At 35.4% G+C, this 25,672-nt stretch overlaps 1 protein-coding gene across 1 annotated transcript; it reads left to right on the forward strand.

Annotated features, from left to right (window-relative positions):
• The first annotated feature begins 8,776 nt into the window (after positions 1 to 8,776).
• LOC138306102 (carnosine N-methyltransferase-like) lies at positions 8,777 to 21,455 on the forward strand. The gene is made up of 8 exons (XM_069246463.1): positions 8,777 to 8,788; positions 10,889 to 11,090; positions 11,537 to 11,703; positions 12,148 to 12,288; positions 16,566 to 16,744; positions 17,247 to 17,360; positions 18,800 to 18,903; positions 21,314 to 21,455. The coding sequence occupies exons 2-8, from the start codon at positions 10,959 to 10,961 to the stop codon at positions 21,413 to 21,415; spliced, it is 939 nt and encodes a 312-aa protein (XP_069102564.1). The 5' UTR covers positions 8,777 to 8,788; positions 10,889 to 10,958; the 3' UTR covers positions 21,416 to 21,455.
• Positions 21,456 to 25,672: the final 4,217 nt, after the last annotated feature.

Below are 25,672 nucleotides of genomic sequence, written 5' to 3' on the forward strand. Positions count from 1 at the left end.
TACAATTAAAACCTGCTACACTACTCCCCCCTTTCAAACATGTTCGCCCCTGAACACAGACCAACCCAGGTTCTCTCTCCAACAAAGCATCTAAATCTCGTATAGCTTTCAAACATATATTTTTATGGCCTTAGATGAATGCTTATCTGCAGATGACACAACAACGCCATAATGGATTGACTTGCAATAGTATTGTTATCGGGGAGTAGTGATGGTGGTAGCCGCAATATTGCAGCTCAAAAGACTTTTAGAAAGAAAATGGTGTCGTCTTTACAGCTACAATTGGTGCCTATTATATTACTGCTAATGGAGCAAAGTAATGATTATGCAAACCATTATAAAACGTTTGTTTGCATTTTTATCGTACTTGTTTGATATCACTTACCTACTAGGCAATAAAACTGAACCACATTAAATATCAAATTCTCATCAAGGCATTATTTTTTTACATAATACTAATACATATGAATGTCTTTCTGAAGGGAATTTATACGACAAGTCCACAAATTGTGAATTTGACGTCTTGTGAGCAGTACGGTAGATATTAAGAATGGTAGTTAAGTTTGTTTTGGACAAAAATAATATGTAAATGCATGTATATGCATAAAATAATTGGAAACCTACAAAAAAGTATAGAAAACTATGTCCGAGTGATTTTCGGAGGCAGTGCTCCACTACGACACATATGGACCAATTCGTACCCGTCCGAAAGGTATAGTAGGCCGGGTACGTATATTCGTTCTATGATGGTGGATACCAAATAAATGCAACGATGTAATTTTAAAAAGTCGACTGAAAATAAGCAAGTAGCTATATAGGCAAACATTATTTATATCACTGACTTACATTTTGTCATGTTTGTTCATATTTGTCTACTATTATATGTACGTGTAGTCAAATTTGGCTATATAGTCAAATCTAACTATATAGGCAGATTTAGCGACACTACCATCCTCGATACTCCAGGGCTTCCGATCACTTACGATCTCTACACCCCTGGACTATCTCACAGTGAAATTGAAGGCAGCTCAGCGGAAAACATTTGACCAATCACGGGCTAGCAAATATTTCATTTGAAGACTACAGAGAGAGCGACGCCTAACATCAAAGCCACAGAGTCAACCACAGTGTACCGTTATACGGCTCTTTTGATGTACATCAAATGACTAAGTTACCTGTTCTATTCTGTTGCCTCCAGTTTTACTATGAGATAGTCCAGGGGTGTAGAGATCGTAAGTGATCGGAACCCCTGGGATATCGAGGATGCGACACTACCGGACCTGACTACTACATTTGGCCTGGCCTACATTGGACATATCAGCATGCAGTTCCAGTAATAGGGTCATTAAGTAAAATTTTACACTATGAAGTAGCTATGTAGAGTAGTACGGTCTATTTATTTGTTAGGTTAGATAGATATACAATATAAAGCATATTGTATTCTAAAACGTAGGTGTGCTTCACAGTTGAAGAGTGTAAACAAAATACTCGAGGCCAAATCAAGGTCAAGGCCGTTCAGACAGACTTCTGTCTGGAAGAGATCCCTAATGAAACAACTCACTTAAACATGAATATTTAGATCCCGCCGTGACATCATCATCTCTGGTCTATCACTGGTATTCTTATCATGGTTGGTTTTGTCCCTTCAGGACAGGAATCCCCGGTAAAGGCTTTCCCTCTTTCACGTACGACTCTCACAATATGGCAGGTGCGACCTACTTTTTTCTTGGAGAAGAAGAGTTCCAATACAGATTAATATATTAGAGTTACGTCCCTTAGCGCCCAACCAACCCACATAAATGCCGAGACGACATAAACTGTGTCCCGCAATAGGCAAGATGTACAATCACATGAAAAAATATATACTGTATGTGAATTTTCCGATGTTTGTGTGTAAAATTTGCATGTATATATTTATTTCACTAAACTATAGTGATTGATTATAAATATTTGCATTAGATGTAAGTAAGGCTTGATAAATGCGTTATTGGATAAAATATAGAATGGAGAAAGTGCGAGCTTCATAGCGGTTACGGTATTGGAGATAATGCGACTATTCTCTAGAACACACCTGAAGCCCCAAGCCATTGACCCCGATTCGGGACCCCTGACCTGTGACGTCACAAGGACAACGGGCCCTACTCTTCTCGCATAAGATAGAGTGGCGATTTTCGGTGTCTGCCATCTAATAAAAACTATCTGTTGGTAAATATCGATTTTAAATACACAAATACCAGTGTACATGTCCGATACCTAATTAATATTATCCTCAATCACAGATATGAGTTTGGAATACGCTTGAAAATAGGGATTTATACCATGCATATATTGAAGTACCTCTCGTAGATAAATGAACATCTCTGCGCGATTACTGCATAATTATACACAATGAAATGTACATAATAATCCACGTACGTTGCAGAAACCACATATACATCATTATTATACCAAGGATTCTTGATTATGTTATCCAAAACCCGTCTCGTGTCGTTGAATGTCTAGTGGTCAAACTCGCTTTATAAATTTCTGACTTTTTCATATAACCTAGGCCTGTCAATACAAATTAATGTGTGATTCTAAACAGATTTTTTTGCATATATGTAAATGCATCTTTTAACTTCGTTAGAACTGAAATCGATCTATTTGTTTTTTGACGAATTACATTCAGCTTTCATATTATACAGCACATCGGACGACTTGTTGATATTTTGCTCAAGTTCAATTATTAGTGTCTTTAATTGAAAAATAAATCATGCACGGGTCAGACGAAACAAGAGATCCCAGAGGGATCTTGGCGCCCACCAAAGAAAGATCTATGTCTGACAATGGAAAGAGGGGTCTTTTCCCTGCTTTTCAAACTTTTTCAAACACATGACATATAAAGTTTGAGACAGATCGCTATAGTACTTTCTAAGAAATAGTGGTAACAAACTTCAACAATGAAATCTAAGATGGCGGCCGGTTGGCCATCTTGTTTACCGATCAGTCCCGAAAGGCATTATGCATCAGTCCTAAAAGGTACTATGCACAACTAGGGTACAAGGGGAACCTACACATAAAATTTGAGAAAGATCCCTTCAGTACTTTCTGAGAAATAGCCGTAACAAACTTTAACAATCAAAATCCAATATGGCCGTCGGTCGGCCATCTTGTTTACCGATCGGTCCCAATTTACGTTATACACAACTAGGGTCCTTGGGGAACCTTCATATGAAATTTGTAAACGATACCTTCAGTACTTTTTGAGAAATAGCGGTAACAAACTTTAACTATCAAAATCCAAGCCATTTTGTTGACCGATCGGTTCCAAAATGCAATATGCACAACTAGGGCCCTAGGGAAACCTATATATGAAATTTGAGAAAGATCCCTTCGGTACTTTCTGAGAAATAGCGGTAACAAACTTTAACTATCAAAATCCAAGATGGCCGCCTGTCGGCCATCTTGTTGACCGATCGGTCCCAAAATGCAATATGCACAACTAGGGCCCTAGGGGAACCTACATATGAAATTTGAGAAAGATCCCTGCAGTACTTTTTGAGAAATAGCGGTAACAAACTTTAACTATCAAAATCCAAGCCATTTTGTTGACCGATCGGTTCCAAAATGCAATATGCACAACTAGGGCCCTAGGGAAACCTATATATGAAATTTGAGAAAGATCCCTTCAGTACTTTCTGAGAAATAGCGGTAACAAACTTTAACTATCAAAATCCAAGATGGCCGCCTGTCGGCCATCTTGTTGACCGATCGGTCCCAAAATGCAATATGCACAACTAGGGCCCTAGGGGAACCTACATATGAAATTTGAGAAAGATCCCTGCAGTACTTTTTGAGAAATAGCGGTAACAAACTTTAACTATCAAAATCCAAGATGGCTGCCTGTCGGCCATCTTGTTGACCGATCAGTCCCAAAATGCAATATGCACAACTAGAGTCCTAGGGAAACCTGTACATAAAATTTGAGAAAAGATCCCTTCAGCACTTTTTGAGAAATAGCGGTAACAAACTTTAACTATCAAAATCCAAGATGGCCGCCTGTCGGCCATCTTGTTGACCGATCGGTCCCAAAACTAGAGTCCTAGGGGAACCTGCATATGAAATTTGAGAGAAAAATCCCTTCAGCACTTTCTGAGAATTAGCGGTAACAAGAATTGTTAACGGACGGACGGACGGACGGACGGACGGACCACGGACGAAAGGCGATTTGAATAGCCCACCATCTGATGATGGTGGGCTAAAAAATGAGACTGAAGATGTCTATGTCTAATCCGAATATCTAGAATCAAAATAAAAAAAACTTCCGAATTGCCAATGTCGTGCTGCGTAAATGGCCGTAAATCTCTATACCAGTATACTGCAGTAACTAAAACGCGTAGTCAACCGAGACTAATGAGGGGGCTAACCAGATTACGTAAGAAAGGTGTTTAGTGACCTGTCACGTTTTGTTGATTAGCTCTCGTCAGGTGTCAAAAGTAATATCAATATCACAGGTAAGTTAGCGATGGACCATCATGTAATTGTTGTATAATGTAATATTTGTTTACACTTATAAATCCTTGCATAACATATAACAAGTGTATCACCGTATATCAAGGACGTATATTCACTTATAAATCCTTGCCGTATATATTTCAGAAAGACTCATGCATATACATTTGTCTTGTATATATGTTTCTGGTTACATGTAAACAGAAACTGCAAAATTATTTACAAATGGCATGTCGAGAAAGAACAATGCAAATATAATGCACAATGTCAGAATTTTGATATTTCTGATATATAGTTGCTAGATTTCGGATATGCAATTCTTAGTGAATTTTGGTCAATATCGATCATTATTGAATACCATTAATGATAATCTATATGACCCAAAATGTACCGTTGAAGATTGTTAAAATAACACATGTCGGTATACAGGTACATGTAGCTTTAAAAGGAAGAGAGACTTGTTACAGCTATATATGAATTAAATATCATAAATTCAATCTCTCAAGTGGTTTTCTTTTTTTATTTTTACCCACCCCCCCTAATTTATGTCTATGATATTTACGTGTATTGAACTATGAAATACATTTAACACATTTTCTATTCATCATGCTGATTCTTGAAATCCATGCCTAGTGAATTTTTATGAAACAATTATATGACCACCATTTTTCGAATTCGTCTGTTTTTAGATCACATAATGAAAATTGAATATTCTCGAGGTTTGTTAATTTAGTAAGCTATTAAAACAGACATAAGATTTCTAGTTAAAAGTTTGTACACAAGGTACACCTGGCTTATACCAGAAACATATATAACTTATACATGTTTCCGCTAATCTACTTATGTATTTAGTCTGATTTCAGTTGCAATATTTCCTATTTTATATATAATTAAAACGTCATCTTACTGTATACTGTATATATATTTGTAAAATTCTCGTAACCTCATTTCAGGAATACATATATGTCCACCTTTGTGCTATAACCCCACTACCAAACACCTCACTGCCGTTGTCCCCGTGACGTCACATCCGGTTATTCCCCAAATCAGCGTGAGCGGCCGATTCCCTGATTAGCAGTCGATATACAGGTAAAAATCGAGCACTTCGGAAGACGGTATCTCGGTTCTGAAGCGGCCGATTTTTATGCGGTTTTCAACATTCTTGTCAGGAGATCAAAGAGAATAACATATCTAAATATTATTTTCCCGTTCCATGTACACTTTGACGTTAAGTCTATTACAGGTAAACTAGGACCGTTTTCGATTGTACGTGCGGTTTGACTGGTTGGGACGGACCTGGTGATTTTACATTGTTTTCAGACGAGCCTTGGCACAGCCCTCACATGCCTGTATATATACTTGAAATAATTACTTTAACCAACGGTTAAAACCGTGTTGAGAATTGATCTGAAAGAGGCTACCTACTTTTCTTATATCGCATGCTCTAATATCTATGAAATCAAGATTTATACGTCCTTGATGAAATTAATAATCATCTAGAAAAAGTCAATGATTTATATATGAGTATAAATTATATACGTCCTTGAGAAAGTTAACAAAAATTAATTAAATTAGTGTACTATTTTTATGTATGTATTTGTAGGTTTATGCCAATTTCGATTGATTTGTATTCTTCTTAATTATGCACATGTTGACCGTGGGAATTTAGTAGGGGTACACACTGGACCATTCCTTGATAATGATTTAATTACCTTGATCTGTGGCTACTGCGTGTCTGTATGACAGTGTTTAGGTTTATGGCTCCGTAGTCGAAGAGGTGTATTAATTGCCTCTTAATTGATGTACGGACACTCGGAGGGTTCGCCACTCTGGGGGTCCTTTATAGTGTCCCTGACTACCTTACCCACGGTCATCATAATCTCATTCCTAATTACTTTCTAAATGTTTACTTGTATGTGTATCCTCGTAATTAGGTCGGTTTGCCCGACTGCTCAGACAGGATCCTACAAGTTATGTCATAAGGTCACATAAGGATACGTTTGCCCCACAGGGACCTGGCACGATTTTTTTAAATTAACAGTATACATATACATATTATAGTATCGATACTATAACATATATATATGTATAGTGTTGGTTAAAAAATTTCGTGCCAGGTCCCTGTGGTTTGCCCGATCGGACAAACTTTGCCCGACAGGCTTTAGTATAAAAGAAGGAGTGAGAGAGAGTTCTGGGAGTTCGCGTTTGTATGTACTGTGGATTGCTATTGAATACAGAAGTCAAGGAAACTTTATGACTGTGTTGGATCATTTCTTCTCTCGACGACCCACGACTATTTCTCTATAAAACTCGGGTATTGTGGCGGGTGTCCGGCGCTACCACAAAGGGCACTTAGACCGAGGGCCACTCGCAGATAGGTACAGAAATACGTATACACTGCAGTGGCTGTCCGCGCAAGTCCACGACCGGCAGGATAAAAAACGCTACATTAATTTATTAAATAGATAATAATACTTTCATACCGTTTTTTTCTCTCATAAAGTTTTATTATCAGTCTGATTTCTTTAATTTAGCTTAAAGGCCCACTACCTTCCGGAGCAAAATTTAAAGGTTTCTTAAAAACATTAATACCAAAAGAAAATATATATCGATGGCTTAAGATGAGGTTACAACACCAAACATATGCAAGATTTCCTGTCTAATGTACGATAACAGTGGAGATTCATTTCGCTGTTTTGCCGTGTGGCGCAGTGATAGTCAACTACCGCGCGGCATTTAGGACGACGGCGGGAAACATAAAACGACCCGCGTTATGAAAATTAACATTTTATTTATTCTAATTAAACAGTTCTGAAGGTGATGATAAGTGTGCTAGTAAACGTATAGTTAATAACTTCTGCGACTCTACAAAATTATTGATCTCGTTTTACATTCCTATTTCAAAAATTAAAAGCCGTTTCGGAAAGGTAGTGGCCCTAGTAGGAAGTTATTTATTATTCTCTGTATTGCCTCCAAATTTGAAGATTACAAAAGCATGAATAATAAACACAAATATACAGAGCATTTTTAAATATAAGTGTAATACAAAGTAAACATTACATTAATGAATAGTTATTTGTTCAATAATATAAGTATATAAAGTACAAGTATAAGTATATACAATTAAAATATCTTATAAATATTCATTTATACGTTAAATATAGGATGACATAACAAAGTGTGCAACCTGATGCTTTTTATTATCTTAATTATTATTCATTACCCGTTATTCTTTTGTTATATGAAATTTATAACAAAATCATACAACTAGCAGTAGGGGTGGGCAGAGCCCTACAAGTACCAGCGAGGCGTAACGAAAATGATATCGTATATAGAGCTACAATTCACACCTATTACTGCTAATTAATGGAGCAAAGTAATGATCATACAAACCATTATTAAATGTTTGTAAGCATTTTATGACTTTTGTTATATATCTTACCAGAAACATATATACATGTATATGTACATGTACATGTATATATGTTTCTGCTCTTACCTACATATACTAGGCAATAAAACTGAACCGAATGAAATAACAAAGCCACAGCGATTAATTACCGTTTACTAACTACGTCAAAATCACTTTCTCGACATGTTTTCTGATGTTATGGTTGTTTTTAAAAGCCCACTACCTTTCCGAAACATCCATTTTTCGACATATAATAAGAAATTTATTTCATTTTCAATACAATATATTTCATAATTGCAACATGGATATCAGATGCTATAATGACAATTGGAAAATATCCCGATATAAATTTGAAAATATTGTAAATTTTCTTAAAAGCAACAATAACATCAGAAAACGTGTATTGATGGGCTAAGATGAAGTTACAAAACTAAATAAATGCCCTCTGTAACCTCTGAAATAAACATTTATCTATTTTAATTGTTTAGGAATTGATGAAATGTGTAGTAGATCTAGTAAGTAAATAATTTTAGTTTAAGTTGTTAAAAGTTAAGTTCTTAATAAGTAGTTTTGGTATTTTATCCTGAAACAGCCTTCCATAGGTATGTACATTGAATGGAAAAATCGACCCGGTCGTCGCCTGGCTGTCCTTTGAGGAATTTAAGTCCTTCCAAGAACAACGGCAGATGACCAGCAACCGGAATGCCTTTAAATTATAATTCCAAGATAATGGAGGGATATACACCATGTCACGTGGCACGTGCAATTACTCTGTGGATAGTGGGACGTTTTCTAGCAGCTCAAAGAAAGAAGCTCTTTTATGATGCATTGCGACGTTTGAGTGTGTAATATAAAGTCCTTCTCTCTTGCCTTTAAATTCTACAGGTATGGTTACTTTTTTTTTTGTTGTGAATTGTGTTACAAAGAGTAAATTTGACAAGTCAAAATTTTCTTGTAAATTAAAGGAGTTCGTACCATAAATAGAAAGCGAGCGGATATATATGTAATGATGTTTGTAGAACTTTTTCTAGTAGTCTTTCTTAAAAATGTAGGATAATTAATACGTGTCAGCGTGCACATTACTCTGTAGGCCTGTTAGTGGTCGTTTTCTAGCAGCTCAAACAGGTCGGGGAGAAGTCCTGATTTGGCTATTATAGCCAAATACGGCTATAATAGCCAAATATAGCTATATAAACAGTGGCAAAACGCATTGATTCTTCAAGAAGAGGTATATGTTGCAAAAAGCGAGAGTTTTTGGCGCTATGTACGTTATCCTTGTCCTAAGTTGTCACGATAACAAGGTTAAAATGAAAAATCAAGGGGTATTGGAATGTATTGGAATCTATATGCTCACACACGTGTTATGGTTAGTAGAGCTTCGCTCTACGCGGCCTTCGACCACGCAGAGAGCTGCGCTCTTATTATATACCCCTGAAGGACCAATATTCATCAGGGTAATCAAATATTCTGTATATCAACAAACCAGCAAGAAATAAAATGTACTAATTTTATCAACACAAATATATAATATTTTGTCTTACTTTTACAACAAGTTGTCTCTCAATTTGTTATTTATCTATCGTGATACGGAAGATTACCTGCCGGGCGCTCGATGATGGCCGACACAAGAGGGACCTATTTTCGTCAGGGGAGCTGTTTGGCTTATTATGAAAATTGACGTAATCCTAAATAAATGTTGAGCAGCAGGCGCTTGTGAGACAGTGTTTAAGCTGAAAATTTCTTTTTGTTACATCGCTTTTAAGTCTTTAAACCTCTTGGTCATGGAACGTGGCGATCACCTCTGTTTACACTGAATAACGTTATGTTTTCAACAGTACCGCACCAAAAATTTTGGGTACGTTGAATCGCCAAAATAGTTTGTAATGACCCAAAATTTGGGCTTTGAATCACATGATCAGACACATGACTTCCGGTACATTGTTAACATTCTGCTGATCAGTGCACATGTGTAACAAAATGGGTCGATATTTAGTATGTAACACTAAGTTTTAAAAGTACATTTGATATAGTTTACATGGGAAAGTAAAACAAACAATATATTTATAGGTATAAATATGTGATAGTCAGAAGCAGCAGTGTTGCCTTGAGCGGTATCACGTAATCTGTCATCTTGGGAGATGATATCCAAGATGAGCAGGGCGGAACCTGACTTGCAGTTTATCAAAGCAGTCAGCGGTACAGCCAACATGATAACGCGGTAAGGCGTAAGGTTTAAGTTAGATGGGGATGAGATATTTTGGGGCACGTGCCTTTTTAATATATGCACAAAGGGGCGTGAAGCAGTAGGTGATATACTGGGAATTGAGGGAGTAGGGAGAGAGACTCAATTTTGGGGTATATTGCTACATCGTTTTTATAAAATCACTTGGTTATAGCATACAACCTTTATTAAGCAAGACAAATTCTCCTTAATCATATCTGCTTTGGCAGACGACACTCTTCATGAAATCACGCGATAGTTCATGAGATATAAGCAATATTAAAAACATGACGAAAACAGGTCCCTGATGAATTTAGGGTACTTGACCATATCTTTGGTATTATCGTTCAATCTTCTATCTTACATTAAATTTAAAGTGGCCTGGAAGAGCATTGACTATCCTAATTATGATAAACATTGGTACAAATGTATACAGGATTAATTGATTAAATCACATAACTGCAATAACCTACATATATATTTCAAAGAATTATTAACATCAAAATCATTGTGTTAACGTTGCAAAAATCCAGTTGAGGGAGCCATTTTGTCACAGCTTATTTACTGATGTAAAGCTATGACATCACAATTAATTTCTAGCCAATGACAAGTTCACCAGGTTCTTTTACACTAGTGACATGTGCAAAAATATTACATGGGCAAAATAACTGGATATCAGGTGGATCGTTTGAAAAATTGTATATAAATATGGCGACCATTTGAAAAATTGTATATAAATATGGCGACCATTCCTATGTTTGTAGAACCCACTCTCACAGAAGAATCAATGACTCGGAATCATCGTTCAGAGCTTTACCGAAACATCACCAGGAAATGGTTCCAGATTTCCTGGAAAACCTTGAGACTATCCGTACATGTGTAGACCACAACTATGAGATCATCAAACTGATTTTACAGGATGCCGAATACATGTTTGAGAACCAAACACAAGAAATCATGGATGAGGTGAGTCTGACCTCTGTCTGGGAAGAATCTGTTCCGAATCACAAATTTCCGGGAGTATTTAAGGTATATTACTTTTCCAATAGCAGTGGATCATTTTGTTTGTGTGACTGTTGGTAAGATAATGGTATGTAAATACAACCAAGAGGTGGTAAAATGCTATGAAATCCAAGGCTTGAATATGGGATATCAAATTTCATAGGTCAAATTATCCAAATGCTTGTAAAATGTTTGAAATATGGCATTTATGATTCAATGTCATGAAAATGATAATTGTTTACATTAGCTTTAAAAATGAATTGTTATATTTTCAACCACTAAGTATATTTTATTGTTAATGGACTGAGAAGTTGAGCAATTGCATATATTGTCAGTTGTGTCATGATGTCTAAAATATTAGTTTTATTGGTTTTAAAAAAGCATGATTAGAACGATAAAATGTTATTCAGGATGAAGACGTTAAGAAAACATTCCCTACAGCAGCTGACATGGATAAGGTCCGGACCACCCTGAAACAGTTTGTTAGAGATTGGAGTCCGCTTGGTCAGCAGGAGCGAGACGCCTGTTACCGCCCCGTTATAGAGGAAATTAAAAACAGATTCCCATCACATCAGTGGTATGTGGATGATATCTTGGGCCCAATAAACTTATCTGTATGAAATATTTGATAATTTAAGGACAATTTTAGAGAAATTATTGATACAATCACCAGAGTTTAGTGAACAAAACCTACTCTAAAATATTGTGTTTATTCTTTTGATAAATTTTGAAAAAAATAGACCATCAAATCATCCATGATATTATGGCTTTGTCCCTTTATATATCGAAACATTCAATGTCACCAAATAAAATATGGTTGAAAAATTGTAGTATATATATTTAGTGACATAATCATTTTGTGGATTTATCTAATAATAAGTAAAAGGGTCGAAGAGAACACCACAACATTCAAATATTACAAAATCATTGAGTTTTCATTGTAGAGAAATAAATGCATTTTGTTGTTTTAAGATATTATAAATGTTTGGATATTTGGATAAATGTCCCTGATTTGTTGCAGTGAAAGGTCGTCGGTGAAGATTCTGATACCTGGGGCAGGACTCGGGAGACTAGCTCTGGAATTCACCAAGTTAGGTTTCACCTGTCAGGGCAATGAGTGGAGCTTATATATGTTACTGGCATCAAACTTCATTCTTAACAAGTACGTTTTTGTATATCCTGCCATGGAATAATAATATAAGAAACATGATATTGTATTCATATTTTTCTCATCCTGTTGTGGCCTATTTAGATTTCACATGTATGTAAGGGCATTAAAATCTTATAAAGTCATTTCTTGTAACAAGAACAACTGAATTATTTATCAGAAATGCTGCTGACATTGACTACAGTTGGTAGTAGACTAAAGGTTACACCCTTGTGCACACGGAGTGCACGAGGTTTAGACTACAGGTAGACACGGAGTGCACGAGGTTTAGACTACAGGTAGACACGGAGTGCACAAGATTTAGACTACAGGTAGACACGGAGTGCACAAGATTTAGACTACAGGTAGACACGGAGTGCACTACGTGTGAACACGGTGTCCACTACAGGTGGACATCGTGTCCAGGTACATTGAGACCTAGACAGACAAGGTGATGTGTTACAGTTAGGGATCGGGGAAGACTAAGTTCTTCAATTTGAAATAATACATAATTATAATTTTTAAGTGTTTATTTTTTTTAATTACAACATCTACAATTTAATGTACAGTATATATAACTATATAATACAATATTTTTTTAGTATACATGAATAAAACCTTTTCACTGCAAAAGTAATAAAGATTGATTTATATTCATTAAGTATATGTCTTTTTAATTTTATATCTGTAGTTTCCATTTCTTATGTTAAATTGTCTATATTACGTTTTCAAAAGTAAATGTTTTATGGGTAAATTGCATTAAATATATATATATATATATATATCATTTACATCAAGCATTTTCACAAATCAAAAACAACTTTGAATTGCAGCAAAAATCAGTCCTAATGTGCTTTTGAGACACTTTTTCTTTTATAATAAGCTATCAGTAATACAATCATATACCGGGTAATACATAGCTTTTAAACAAAAAGATTTGGTGCCTATCAATCAGTTGTCTAGCGATACCCTTGTAGATCGTCTTTCATTAAAATATATACACTTTTATAATATTTTTCTTGCTATTTTAAGTTCTAAAAGTATTGTACGTAAAAATAGCTTAATTACATATTCTTTATTAAAAACTGAACGTCTTTAAAAGATCATGCAGAATTAAATCCACTTCAAACTATATGACGTCCTCCACTAATTGGTGGCTAGTCTACCTACAAGTATCCAATTCAGCTTGTTTTGATTCTTAATTACCGGTACACACAATAAGTTTATGATCCCAACCCCGCAAGTTATCTTGATCGTATATTGCGTCATGGTCCAATAATTATAACTTGTCAAACATACAGGTAAGCCACAGTATCCAGCTATACAGGTGCCTCAAGGTGACCATCGATAGATGGCCAGAGGGCAGAATCGTTACCTTCTGTGTTTGCACGGCTTTATGAGAATGGGGGCAGTATCTTTATATAAGATGTGATTTTAGAATTGTTTCTATGGAAGTTTGTTAAGACAAACAAATATACTTTACCGTTTAAAAAAATCATATAGGTTTAATGAGTTTGAAACACATAAGTACCATTCTTATTAGATACATGTACATGCTTGTTGTAGAGCCTGGGTAAACATGTACACCGGTTCCCGGGGGGGGGGGGGGGGTGTAGATTGGGATGAGGGATGAGGTAAAAACTTGTTGAATACACCTCAATTATTGTCATGACAGGCAGCCGTGAAGTGGAGCTGACGGTAGCTGTACAATGCGTAAATCATGCATGTCTGTCACAACCTTGAATTTACCAATAATACATATATATATTTTAATCAAAATTAATGTAGATAAGGTACTTATTCAACATTGTAATATGGTATTTTATATACATAGTCATGATAATCAGGTTTCTGATATATGTAAAAAGCCAGTGTAAAAAAAATAAATTAATGAAAAGATATTGGATTAAATATGATATTCCAATAATCTTGAAATAAATGTTTTAGTTAACTATACACTTGGTATTTAGATTATTTTTAATTTTAATATATAAAGCTTCATTAACAAATAAATTAAAATGCACTACTAGTTAAAACACATATCCCTATTGACTAGCATTGTTGTATAACTGTACGTATTTGTGTGATGAGTACAATGTATGTATGTAGAGAGGCTGCCACCTAAGTACATGCATGCTATAAATGGACCTCCTGGGGTTGGGATAAGGTACTACATGTATACAGGTGTTGTTAGTCTGTGATACACTTGACTGAACATATTGAAGGGTGCCCAAAGAAGGCCCCAGGCCCCTGGCCCCACTCTGACCAATGTTAGGTAATTTGGAACAGTATGAAGTCCAAGTGACCATGGCAACTGCAGTCCTAGCCTAGGGGTCTACCTTTCGAGCAGGCAAATTTAATTATAAGTGAACAATATACTACATGTATGGATCATACATTAATATATATATTGTTATATAACTCATGCGGTTTGTAAAAGAAGGTCAGAATAGGATATTGTCAAATTATCAAGGTTTCTAGAATTAAAATAATTATGACAAATTCAGAATCAAATCAACAACTATGAATCTACAGTTTAAATGGATAGAAGTTGGATTTATTTTGATTCTGTCTGTTTGATTTGTTATCAGACATTTGACCTACATTTTATATTAGCGATCGGTCCTTTGAACAGTGTTGGTGCTCACGAGCAGCAGCCACATGCCCGATACTAAATTTTTGCTTTCTTAAGCCAGTGCTTACAGGTTCCTCAATCGGTTGAGTGTAATAAAGTGTAATTTCTAATGCCGATTTTTAACGTCTATGGACGATTTCTCATTTTCCCAATGCTTTGCAACGCGCCAGGTTCCATGTAGCAAATGTATACGTATTATACAAACTATTTCGCGCACCTTGCCGTTTAGAAAACTATATTCCATACATACATAGTTAAAACATTTTATGAAGAATTTAATGTGTTTATGTTTATATGTCCTTGCTTTTATTATGTCCATCAATATATTCTTTTTAATCAAAATAATTTGCCGATCAAAATATCTCTTTGGCGACGATTTGCTTATACTAAAAATCTTAATCCACGCAAGGTTCATCACTTTATGCGTACGAAAAAGAATTTCATCTTTAAACTACTTATCACTAGCTAAGAAAAATAGTTTTTACTGGGAACTATCCATTGATGAGACATAACCAGTATGTGGTTTACCGTACGCAGTTAATTTGCTTTTATAAATTCTATAATTAACGTCCTTATTTATAAATTAAATTGTATGATAATATATATTGATACATTTTACTTTATATGTATCTATTCAAATAAACATTACACTACGAATGATTTCCAGTAATTAACGGCAATTTTTATGTATCAATAAATATTATGTTTCGATCTGATCGCAATAACTATTTCTATCTGTCAAAGTCCATATAGACTGCAGAATCAGTACATATTTTCTCATATTTCTGTGGCACATCATCTAGTCTGTCTGTGGTCTGGATGTAGTGGATATTTTACCTGGACACGATGTCCACCTGTAGTGGACACCGTGTTCACACGTAGTGCACTCCGTGTCTACCTGTAGTCTAAATCTTGTGCACTCCGTGTCTACCTGTAGTCTAAACCTCGTGCACTCCGTGTCTACCTGTAGTCTAAACCTTGTGCACTCCGTGTGCACAATGTGTAACCTTTAGTCTACTATCAGAAATGCTGCTGACATTGACTATGTACTTTTGCGTTTTAAAAGCAAGGGGAGGTAATTCTGTGATAATTAGACTAAAACAAGGGGAGGTAATTTTCTGATGATGAGACTTATATCTTGTGTATATAGAAAGGAGAACACAGGAGCGTAGGAAGCGGGGGCAGGGGGGCAATTGCCCCCACCCCCTGTTCCCCAGGACAATTTTCTAAAAATGCACATTTGTAGACCTGTACATTTTTGAATTACATTTAAGAAAATTTTCCGCTGCACGGCGCGTTTTCTAAAATGTTCAAGTACGTTATGTTCAAACCTTTAATAATAAAAATTCTATACACATGAACTTAACTAAAATGTCCATCAAGGATTCTAAGTATTTCTTGGGTACATCTGTGTAATAAGAAAGGGAGATAAATCTGTGATGATGAAACAGTTATTTCATAGATGTCATGAAGAAAACCACTGTACCACAGGGTACATCAGCGCCGTGACAGCACGGGGGGAGTAATTATGTAATGACATGCCTAAGATATTGTAGATGTTGAAAGGAGAACAATTTACTTGTATACTCCTGAGCCCTGTAACATGAGTGATGTAAGAACGAGGTGAGATAATTGTGTTACTATTGATACTTTGTAGATGTCGAGAGGAGAACAGTTTACTACTATACCCCTGGGTACACCAGTGGTCTAACAACAAGTACACAGAGGACCAGACAAGGCCAGCACGGCTACCTGATATCAACCCTGCAGAAATACCCGAGGACTCCAACTTCTCCATGGCTGCTGGGGACTTCTTAGATGTATATACAGAACCAGGTTAGATTTTAACTTACCTTGTCATTGTTATATATTCATATTCATATTCAATTTTATTCTGTATACAAATAGTATGTAGGATTCCACTACTATCTAAATAGCTGATATTATTACAATAATTAAAGATACAAATGATAAGTAAGAGAAATCAAATAGATAAACTACACAGGTTTCATAATTTTAGGCTACATTTGAATATGGGGGGTTTTGAGGTCCTAAAACGATGTTGATAAAGTACAATTTCCAATCAATTAGTCCCACCATTCAGGAATTATGACGTCATCATCTGACATGATTTTTGTGATGTCATAATCACCGAACGATGGGACTTATTGATGGTAAATTATACTTTACCAACATCGTGTCAGAATCTCGAAACTTGCATTTAGGTGACTGAATTTGTGGACTCTAAAATGGGGAGAGGCCCTTATAGGGACAGGATGCTTTTTGGGTAGAATACGATAGATTTATTTAATGATGTTTGTCATGTGGCCTGTTGTAGATGACTGGGACTGTGTTGCTACTGTGTTTTTCCTGGATACGGCACGCAATGTGATAGCTTATGTGGAGACGATATGGAAGATTCTACAGCCTGGAGGATACTGGGTTAATCTAGGTAAACAAATTTCTCATATAAAAACCAAAGTTCATAGATATAGAATTTAAAATATATGTAGAATGAATGGAATCCCAGTTTTATCTGAAGGCATTGATCCCGTTAGGATCTGATGTATGTAACTGGTTTATCCAGTGCTATTTCCTCTGTAATACATTGTACATGTACATGTGAAGGAGAAATATAAAATAATAACATAAAGTTCAATTTTAAGGGCGAGCGTACTCCCGCCCTATTGTTTTCCTTGTTGGGAGTGTAGTCTGTGTACATCCGCTATGCGCAGGTTTCAACTGTACACGTGATACCGGAAGTCGCTGTCTTATACAGTTTAATAGATTTCGCTGTGATTTAGTGACACCAACCTTTCAAAAAGAAGATATACCTGTCAGTGATGTTCTTCTATTAATTAACAACAGTGACATTAAACAATGCTAAACACATTCGTTTTGTGTAAACTTCAAGCGGCGTATCATACAAACTCTTGCATAGGTCACGATATTCTAAGCATCTGATCGACTTTGGAAACCTCCGGAACAATACAATTCGAATTAGGTTTATGTAGTCAATAAAAGAAAGTGACGAAACGGATAACTTTTAGTACAGGCCAAAGACATTTACAGTGTTATTCAGCAGATTATATTTAATTTATTTCACATCATCCTTGGTTCTAGGTAAATATATATGTTGTACTATCGCTTACTAACCCCAGTGACCATAGACCATATTTGCTTTTAAACATGCAGTTTGAGCTTGGGTACAGGTACGTATGCTGTAGATCTATACCGTACTGGTTTGGCGTGAAGAATATATCGCTCTGAGTTTCGGATACAATAAAGTGAGATAATATATACAAATGTATGGTATATCGTTCTGGAAATTAAGGTTTTAGGAAGTAGTTAGCGAGCACTTAATGTCTAACAGACATATTTCTAGTTTTTTCTTTCGATAGATTTGGATCCTTGAGTGAGTGGGTAAGGTTAATGGAGTTTATATTTTAGTTCTTTTTTTGCTTCATGCATTTTCTTTAAGAAACAATAGCTATGAATTTCTGATCAGATCTGAATATGTACCATTACGTTTTAGAGCCATTTTATTTACCTACAGTTCAGGCAACTGAGAAAATACTATGATGGTATTTTATATAAAACAACAAAAGTATAATATCGTAAGGAAACTATGACAATGCAATATATACATTTCACAATGAATACATGGGTTTTAACATATTAAAATGATGTGGGTAAATAAAGTACATTTTACCATCAATTAGTCCCACCTTCAAGGGAATATAACATCACAAAAGTCACATCAAAATATAATGTCAGTATCATCGAAAGGTACGGCTAATCAACAGTAAATTGTACTTTACCTACCCATGTCGGTTTGTTGTCTTGTATTTGATGTTTTGCTACATGTTATCTCCCTTTGTATTTACACAGGTCCGTTACTCTACCATTATGCTGACATGCCAGACGAAAACTCCATAGAACTGAGTTATGAGCAGGTCAAAAAGGTCATCATAAAAACAGGATTTCAATACGAAGTAAGTTACAAAAAATACATTATAAATGTAAGCTTAAAATCAACTTTATTAAGTGTAAAACTCTTTTTAGAGTGTTTAAAATTTCTCTGAATTCATGTTTTAATGAGGAAAACTTTTAATGAGATATTGCACCCTGGAATTAGGTAGATATCTATTTTTGTATATGTAGTCTCAACAAAGCCTGTAATTGTGGGGTGGACACAAACATGTTTTTAATGAGGAACATGTAAGGTGTGCCATGGTGTTAATGCTGGCTCTGGTGATTCTAATACTCCGGTAATAATTCATTGTCTTGGCCATAATTTCTCCAGTGTTGCAGCTAATGTAGTTGTATCTACAGTAAAGGCAAAATAAAAAAAATGTGTGTAATACCCTTTAAAAAAATTTCTACAAGTTGGCCTCTTTTATTTTCTCTAGACTTGAAAGACCTTTTCTAACTAGGGCTGTCAAAGGTACTTAATTTTGTTCCCGTATACTCAAACTTTAGTAACCGAACCGTACCCTGGTATTCGACATGTATTCACATAATTCTAACATTAGGAGGGGGGTATCATTTTGGGCTGCTTTACGGCAAGTCAGTGATTTGCAAAATGTTTTGCATGATGATACCTTAGGGTCAGCTGCATATTGTATGCTATTCAGAATATCCTAATTTTTCTACGCTCATGGTAATTAAAGAGGTCAAAGGGTGAAAATTCAAATTTTCATTGTTTATTTCCTAATTAAGTAAATAAAAGAATAAAGATAATTTTTTAGCCTACCATCATCAGATGGAGGGCTATTCAAATCGCCTTTTGTCCGTGGTCCGTCCGTCCTTCCGTCCGTTAACAATTCTTGTTATTGCTATTTCTCAGAAAGTATTGAAGGGATCTTTCTCAAATTTCATATGTAGATTCTCCTAGGACCCTAGTGGTGCTTATTGCATTTTGGCACCGATCTCTCAACAAGATGGCCGACCGGCGGCCATCTTGGATTTTGATACTTAAAGTTTTTACCGCTATTCCCAGTAACTACTGAAGGGATGTTTCTCAAATTTCATATGTAGGTTCCCCTTGGACCCTAGTTGTGCATATTGCATTTTGGGACCGATCGCTCAACAAGATGGCCGACCGGCGGCCATTGAAGGGATGTTTCTCAAATGTCATATGTAGATTCCTCTAGGACCCTAGTTGTGCATAGTACATTTTGGGACTGATCGGTCAACAAGATGGCCGACCAGTGGCCATCTTGGATTTTGATACTTAAAGTAAAGTTTGTTACCGCTTTTTCTCAGAGAGTACTGAAGTGATATTTCTCAAATTTCATACGTAGATTCCCCTAGGACCCTTGTTGTGCATATTACATTTTGGGACTGATCGGTCAACAAATTGGCCGACCAGTGGCCATCTTGGATTTTGAAACTTAAAGTTTGTAACCCCTATTTCTCAAAAAGTACCAAAGGGATGTTTCTCAAATGTCATATGTAGATTCCTCTAGGACCCTAGTTGTGCATATTACATTTTGGGACTGATCGGTCTACAAAATGGCCGAATGGCGGCCATCTTTGATTTTGATAGTTAAAGTTTGTTACCCTTATTTCTCAAAAAGTACCAAAGGGATGTTTCTAAAATGTCATATGTAGATCCCTCTAGGACCCTAGTTGTGCATATTGCGTTTTGGGACCGATCGGTGAATAAGATGGCCGACTGGCGGCCATCTTGGATTTTGATAGTTAAAGTTTGTTACAGCTATATTTCTCAGAAAGTACTGAAGTGATGTTTCTCAAATGTCATATGTACATTCCCCTTGGACCCCAGTTGTGCATATTGCGTTTTGGGACCGATCGGTGAATAAGATGGCCGCCAGGCAGCCATCTTGGATTTTGATAGTTATCACTATTTGTCTGCAATTAGCAAAGGGATATCTCTCATAAATCTAATTAAAATACAGATCCTTATAACCACTTAGTTCAATAGAGGATCTGACAACATCCTATAATGTGTCATGTTCGGATGACTTTTTTACTATGTGTACTTCAGATAACATACATTTTCTACACATTGCTTCGCCGTTTCGTCCCAGTATACATATAGGGTTTCTAAAGTTCAGTTCAGAAAACTGATGAAAAATTTAAAATGTAGATCACAATGACCAAATTAAACATTTGTTCTATTTTAGCATTAATAACTTTAATATTTTTGCTGAAAACTATACATACAATTCAGCTTTTGTGCGTAGCAAACAATAATTTTAGTAGGTTTTATTTGCTTGATGATCGTCTTAACATGTTGTTACATGAAAATGAGAAACAATGACAGGTTATATGTTTTTATATAACCTAATTTCCACTATCCCCAATGTTACATGTATATCATTATGTCATTACATTATACATTTTCTCAGTAACTATAACATGATCCTATGTTTACAGAAAGAAGTCATGGATGTGAAATCCTCGTACACACAGAGTGCGGACAGTATGTTTCAGTATCAGTATAACAGTGTGTTCTTTGTTGTACGGAAACCGTTATGACCTCCGACGGAGCATGTGATTAAAGTTTGTCCAAAATTAACATTGTGATAAAATATTTGTGTCTTTTAAAGTCATTAGCATTCAAGGTTGTGCTTTCACTGGAGCAATGACATCTAGCTGTCAAAGCCACACAAATGTGAACTTTTAGATTTTGGTGCTGATCTGATTTTAGAGATTTGATTTTTCGTTGGTTGGTTATTTTCATGTGAACCAGGAGATGTGTGTAAATGACATGTTTGCTTTATAGCTGCATTTTCTGTCTGTTACTAACTGAAATATCTTTTTTTACATGCAATCAAACCGACCTTAGTGCCCAACTCTGTATAAAGACACCTGCATAATGCAAGGTTGTCAACTTCAATACAATTGGACCTGTGTATAAAACCCTTTACAAGATATTACTCCCTTGGCCAAGATGTTACTCCATTGGAGGATCTTTATAGACATGTTTGACTGTATTGTCAATGTTTGTGTTATATAAGGCTTAACTTCGAAAGGGTAAATTGAAAAAAATGTCATGGCATTATGCCCTATATGGAATTATTTACTGATTGTGCATGTACCAAATGCAAACTACATTATTGTAAATGCATTTTTTTTTGTTACGGTAATTAGAAAGATATAAACACGATAATATACCAGTTATTGTTCAAATTATGGGTATCAATTATGCTCTGTCAGCGTTGGAGCATCTTTAATTAGAAATCTCAGAGTAACTTTCAGGCAGAATGAGATGGACATATGATGGGTTTTTTTGGTTTAACAAAAATTATTTTACCTTGTTTTGAAAAATAATTATTGTTATGCTCATAGTCAAGAAGAGCTTTATGTTTTTCACTGCCAAAACATATCAACATTTTGAAAAATTACACCACTTTCAATGCATAGATTTTAATTTTACAAGCACAAATATGAGCTAAAAATGAATTCAGGCAGTATTGCCGAAAGGTCTTTTATTTACATCTACAGTTCATTGTAATGAGTAATTACAGTGAGAGCATGACGCCAAGATGTGGTCTACAATTTCACTTCACATTTTGTAAAGGGTTTTTTACAGGTATGTTTCCATCTAAACATATATGATAAAAAACTTACAATGTTTTGTCTCTCCATTTGAATGAATTTTACAGCTTAATTAATCAAAAATGATTAGTTTCAATAATAGATTACTGAAAAAAATCTCAAAATTTCGGCCAGTTATGATACATACAACTTAAAGATGCTCCACCGCCGACAGAGCATAAATGATATTCATCATTTGAACAATAATTGGTGTTAAATCGTGTATATATATGCCTAATTAACACAAAAATAATATAGAATAATTTGTTTCGTCTTTGTTACATGCGCAATCAGTACTTCATTTCATATAGAATATAGTGCCATAGAATTTTTTCGGGATGCAATTAATTATTTTTCATATTTTTAACTTGAAGTAAAATTATAAGCTCAAACTTTTCAATAGTGTAAAGTAATTATATAAGTAACTTTTGTAACTGAAGAAAAATACTAAATCGTCTGCTCCTATTTTTTATAATGAAAAAAATTCTGTTTGCCAGCGGTGGAGCATCTTTAAAAATACCAATAAGTCCATATTAACTTTATACTACACATCATTTTTGTTTAGTTTAATGTAAAGATATTTTCTAACGCAATACTTTTTATTTGAATAAAAAAAGCAATTTCTGATGGCGGTGAGCTTGCCAATCAGTAATTTCACTTGTTACAAGTCATGTTATTGTTTCTGTGTTTTATAGATACTTTAATATTATGTTACACAAATATCTTGTAACGCATTCTGATCTTTATCAGAGTTACTTCCGAAAAGAAGCAACCCTGATAGATCATAATGATAACAAATGGATTCTGTAGTGTACATATTGGCATGCAAAACTTGACAAATGTCATAAATTTGCATATGGAATGACATATGTAATGCGTTGAAGATATACATGTGCCGAAAATTTCAAACCTGCAAATCAAAAGGAGATTTTGATATCTTATTCATCACCAAAATAACCAATATTTATCCCCCGCCCAACGAAGTTGGCGGGGGATATACAAATGGGTTCCGTCCGTCCGTCCGTACGAATGGTTTCCGGAGCATAACTCTAAAACGAGTAGAGATATTTCCACGAAACTTCATACACACATTGGTCTTATGGTCTAGTAGTGCCTTTTGCTATTTTTAGGTTTTCATTTTTTGCATTTTTTTCCGTAACCATGGAAACATTGCTGAAAATATCATATTTTTGTACCAGGTTCGTTTCCGGAGCATACTCTCTAAAACCAGTAGAGATATTTCCACAAAACTTCATACACACATTGGTCTTATGGTCTAGTAGTGCCTTTTGCTATTTTGAGGTTTTCATTTTTTGCATTTTTACCGTAACCATGGAAAAATTGCTGAAAATATCATATTTTTGTACCAGGTTCGTTTCCGGAGCATAACTCTAAAACTAACAGAGATATTTCCACTAAACTTCATAGACACATTCTTTTTATGGTCTAGTAGTGCCTTTTGCTATTTTTAGGTTTTCATTTTTTGCACTTTTTCCGTAACCATGGAAACATTGCTGAAAATATCATATTTTTTGTACCAGGTTCGTTTCCGCAGCATAACTGGAAAACCGGTTAAGATTTATGCACGGAACTCCATAGGCACATTAGTCTTATGGTCTAGTAGTGCCTTTTGCCATTTTTAGGTTTTCACTTTTTGTGCTTTTTTCTGTAACCATGGACACATTGCTGAAAATGGCAGATTTTTGTGTAAGAATCGTTTCCGGAGCACAACTCTAAAACCAGCAGAGATATTTCCATGAAACTTCATAGACACATTGTTCTTATGGTCTAGTAGTGCCTTTTGCTATTTTTAGGTTTTCACTTTTTGTGCTTTTTTCTGTAACCATAGAAACATTGCTGAAAATATCATATTTTTGTAGCAGGTTCTTTTCCGGAGCATAACTCTAAAACTAACAGAGATATTTCCACTAAATTTCATAGACACATTCTTTTTATGGTCTAGTAGTACCTTTTGCTATCTTTAGGTTTTCATTTTTTGCACTTTTTCCGTTACCATGGAAACATTGCTGAACATATCATGGTAAATGGTTAATGTTACTTTGCAAAACTCCACCCATCTTTGTGTATATAGTCTAATATAAATGTCAAGGCTGTATACCTGCAGCCCCACTCTACTTGAATTATACTCCATCTTTCTTTAGCTCAACTTCCTTTTTCCTGTTTTTTTCATACACATAAGCCTCCACAATCAAACTTACTTCAGCTTTGATATCTCCATTGGCGGGGGATCTGAATGACTATGTCCTTGTTAATTTTAATATAATGAGACATCATAATATTTCCACAGCTTAATTGATCAAACCTGATAGTTTCCAATAGATTACTGAAGAAGCAAATATTTCAATGCTTTCGCCCAGTTACGGCACAAATAACTTTAAAGTCTATTAAGTAAACATTTAATGGAGTTGAAAAAGCGGTCTTTTTTGACACCATTGTCAATAAAATGTGTGTTACAATTATATCATTACAAAATAATATTGTAAAGAAGCTTTCGCTCATCCAAAATTATTTTATTTCAGTCAACCTCATCAGATGGTGCGCTATTCAAATCGCCTTTCGTCCGTGGTCCGGTGGCCGTCCATTAATAATTATTTATTCAGAGACTACTGATGAGATCTTTCTCACATGGCATGTAAAGGCATCCTAAGACCCTGATTGTGCATATTGTATTTTGGGACGGATCGGTCATCCAGATGGCCAACAGGCTGCCATCTTTTAATTTTGATAGCTGAAGTTTCTTACTGCAAGAATTTTGTCTCACATTACATATGTATGTTACTTTAGAGACATTATGTACATGCATATTGTATTTTAGCACCAATCGGTCAACATGATGGGCCACAGGCCGTTATCTCGGATTTTGATAGTTAAAAATTGTTACCGCTATTTCTTTCTCATGATCTTTCATATGTAGTTTGTTGTTTGCTTAAAAATTAAAACATTACTTCTTTTCATAGTCAGACATAAATCATTCTTTGATGGTCACTGGGATTCCTTGTGAAGGTTTTAATGCTAGGATATACCCATCAATATGCCCTCATGCCGTTAAGACTTTTAAACAACGGACTTATCCAATTTACACAAGATTGAAAAAGAACGGACATATAAGGCTATTCAACCCCCTTCCTATTTGCCGTGGTGTGGCGTCCGTCCGTTCGTCGGGCGTCAACGTTT

The sequence above is a fragment of the Argopecten irradians genome, chromosome 13 (genome assembly GCF_041381155.1).
Source record: "Argopecten irradians isolate NY chromosome 13, Ai_NY, whole genome shotgun sequence".
Lineage (NCBI taxonomy): Eukaryota > Metazoa > Mollusca > Bivalvia > Pectinida > Pectinidae > Argopecten > Argopecten irradians.

Excerpts from the sequence above, each read along its gene's own strand:
- LOC138306102 (XM_069246463.1), top strand. The coding sequence starts at position 10,959 with ATGGTTCCAGATTTCCTGGAAAACCTTGAGACTATCCGTACATGTGTA. Across the intron at positions 11,091-11,536 it reads CACAAGAAATCATGGATGAG|GATGAAGACGTTAAGAAAAC; the intron begins GTGAGTCTGACC and ends AATGTTATTCAG. Across the intron at positions 11,704-12,147 it reads AGATTCCCATCACATCAGTG|TGAAAGGTCGTCGGTGAAGA; the intron begins GTATGTGGATGA and ends GATTTGTTGCAG.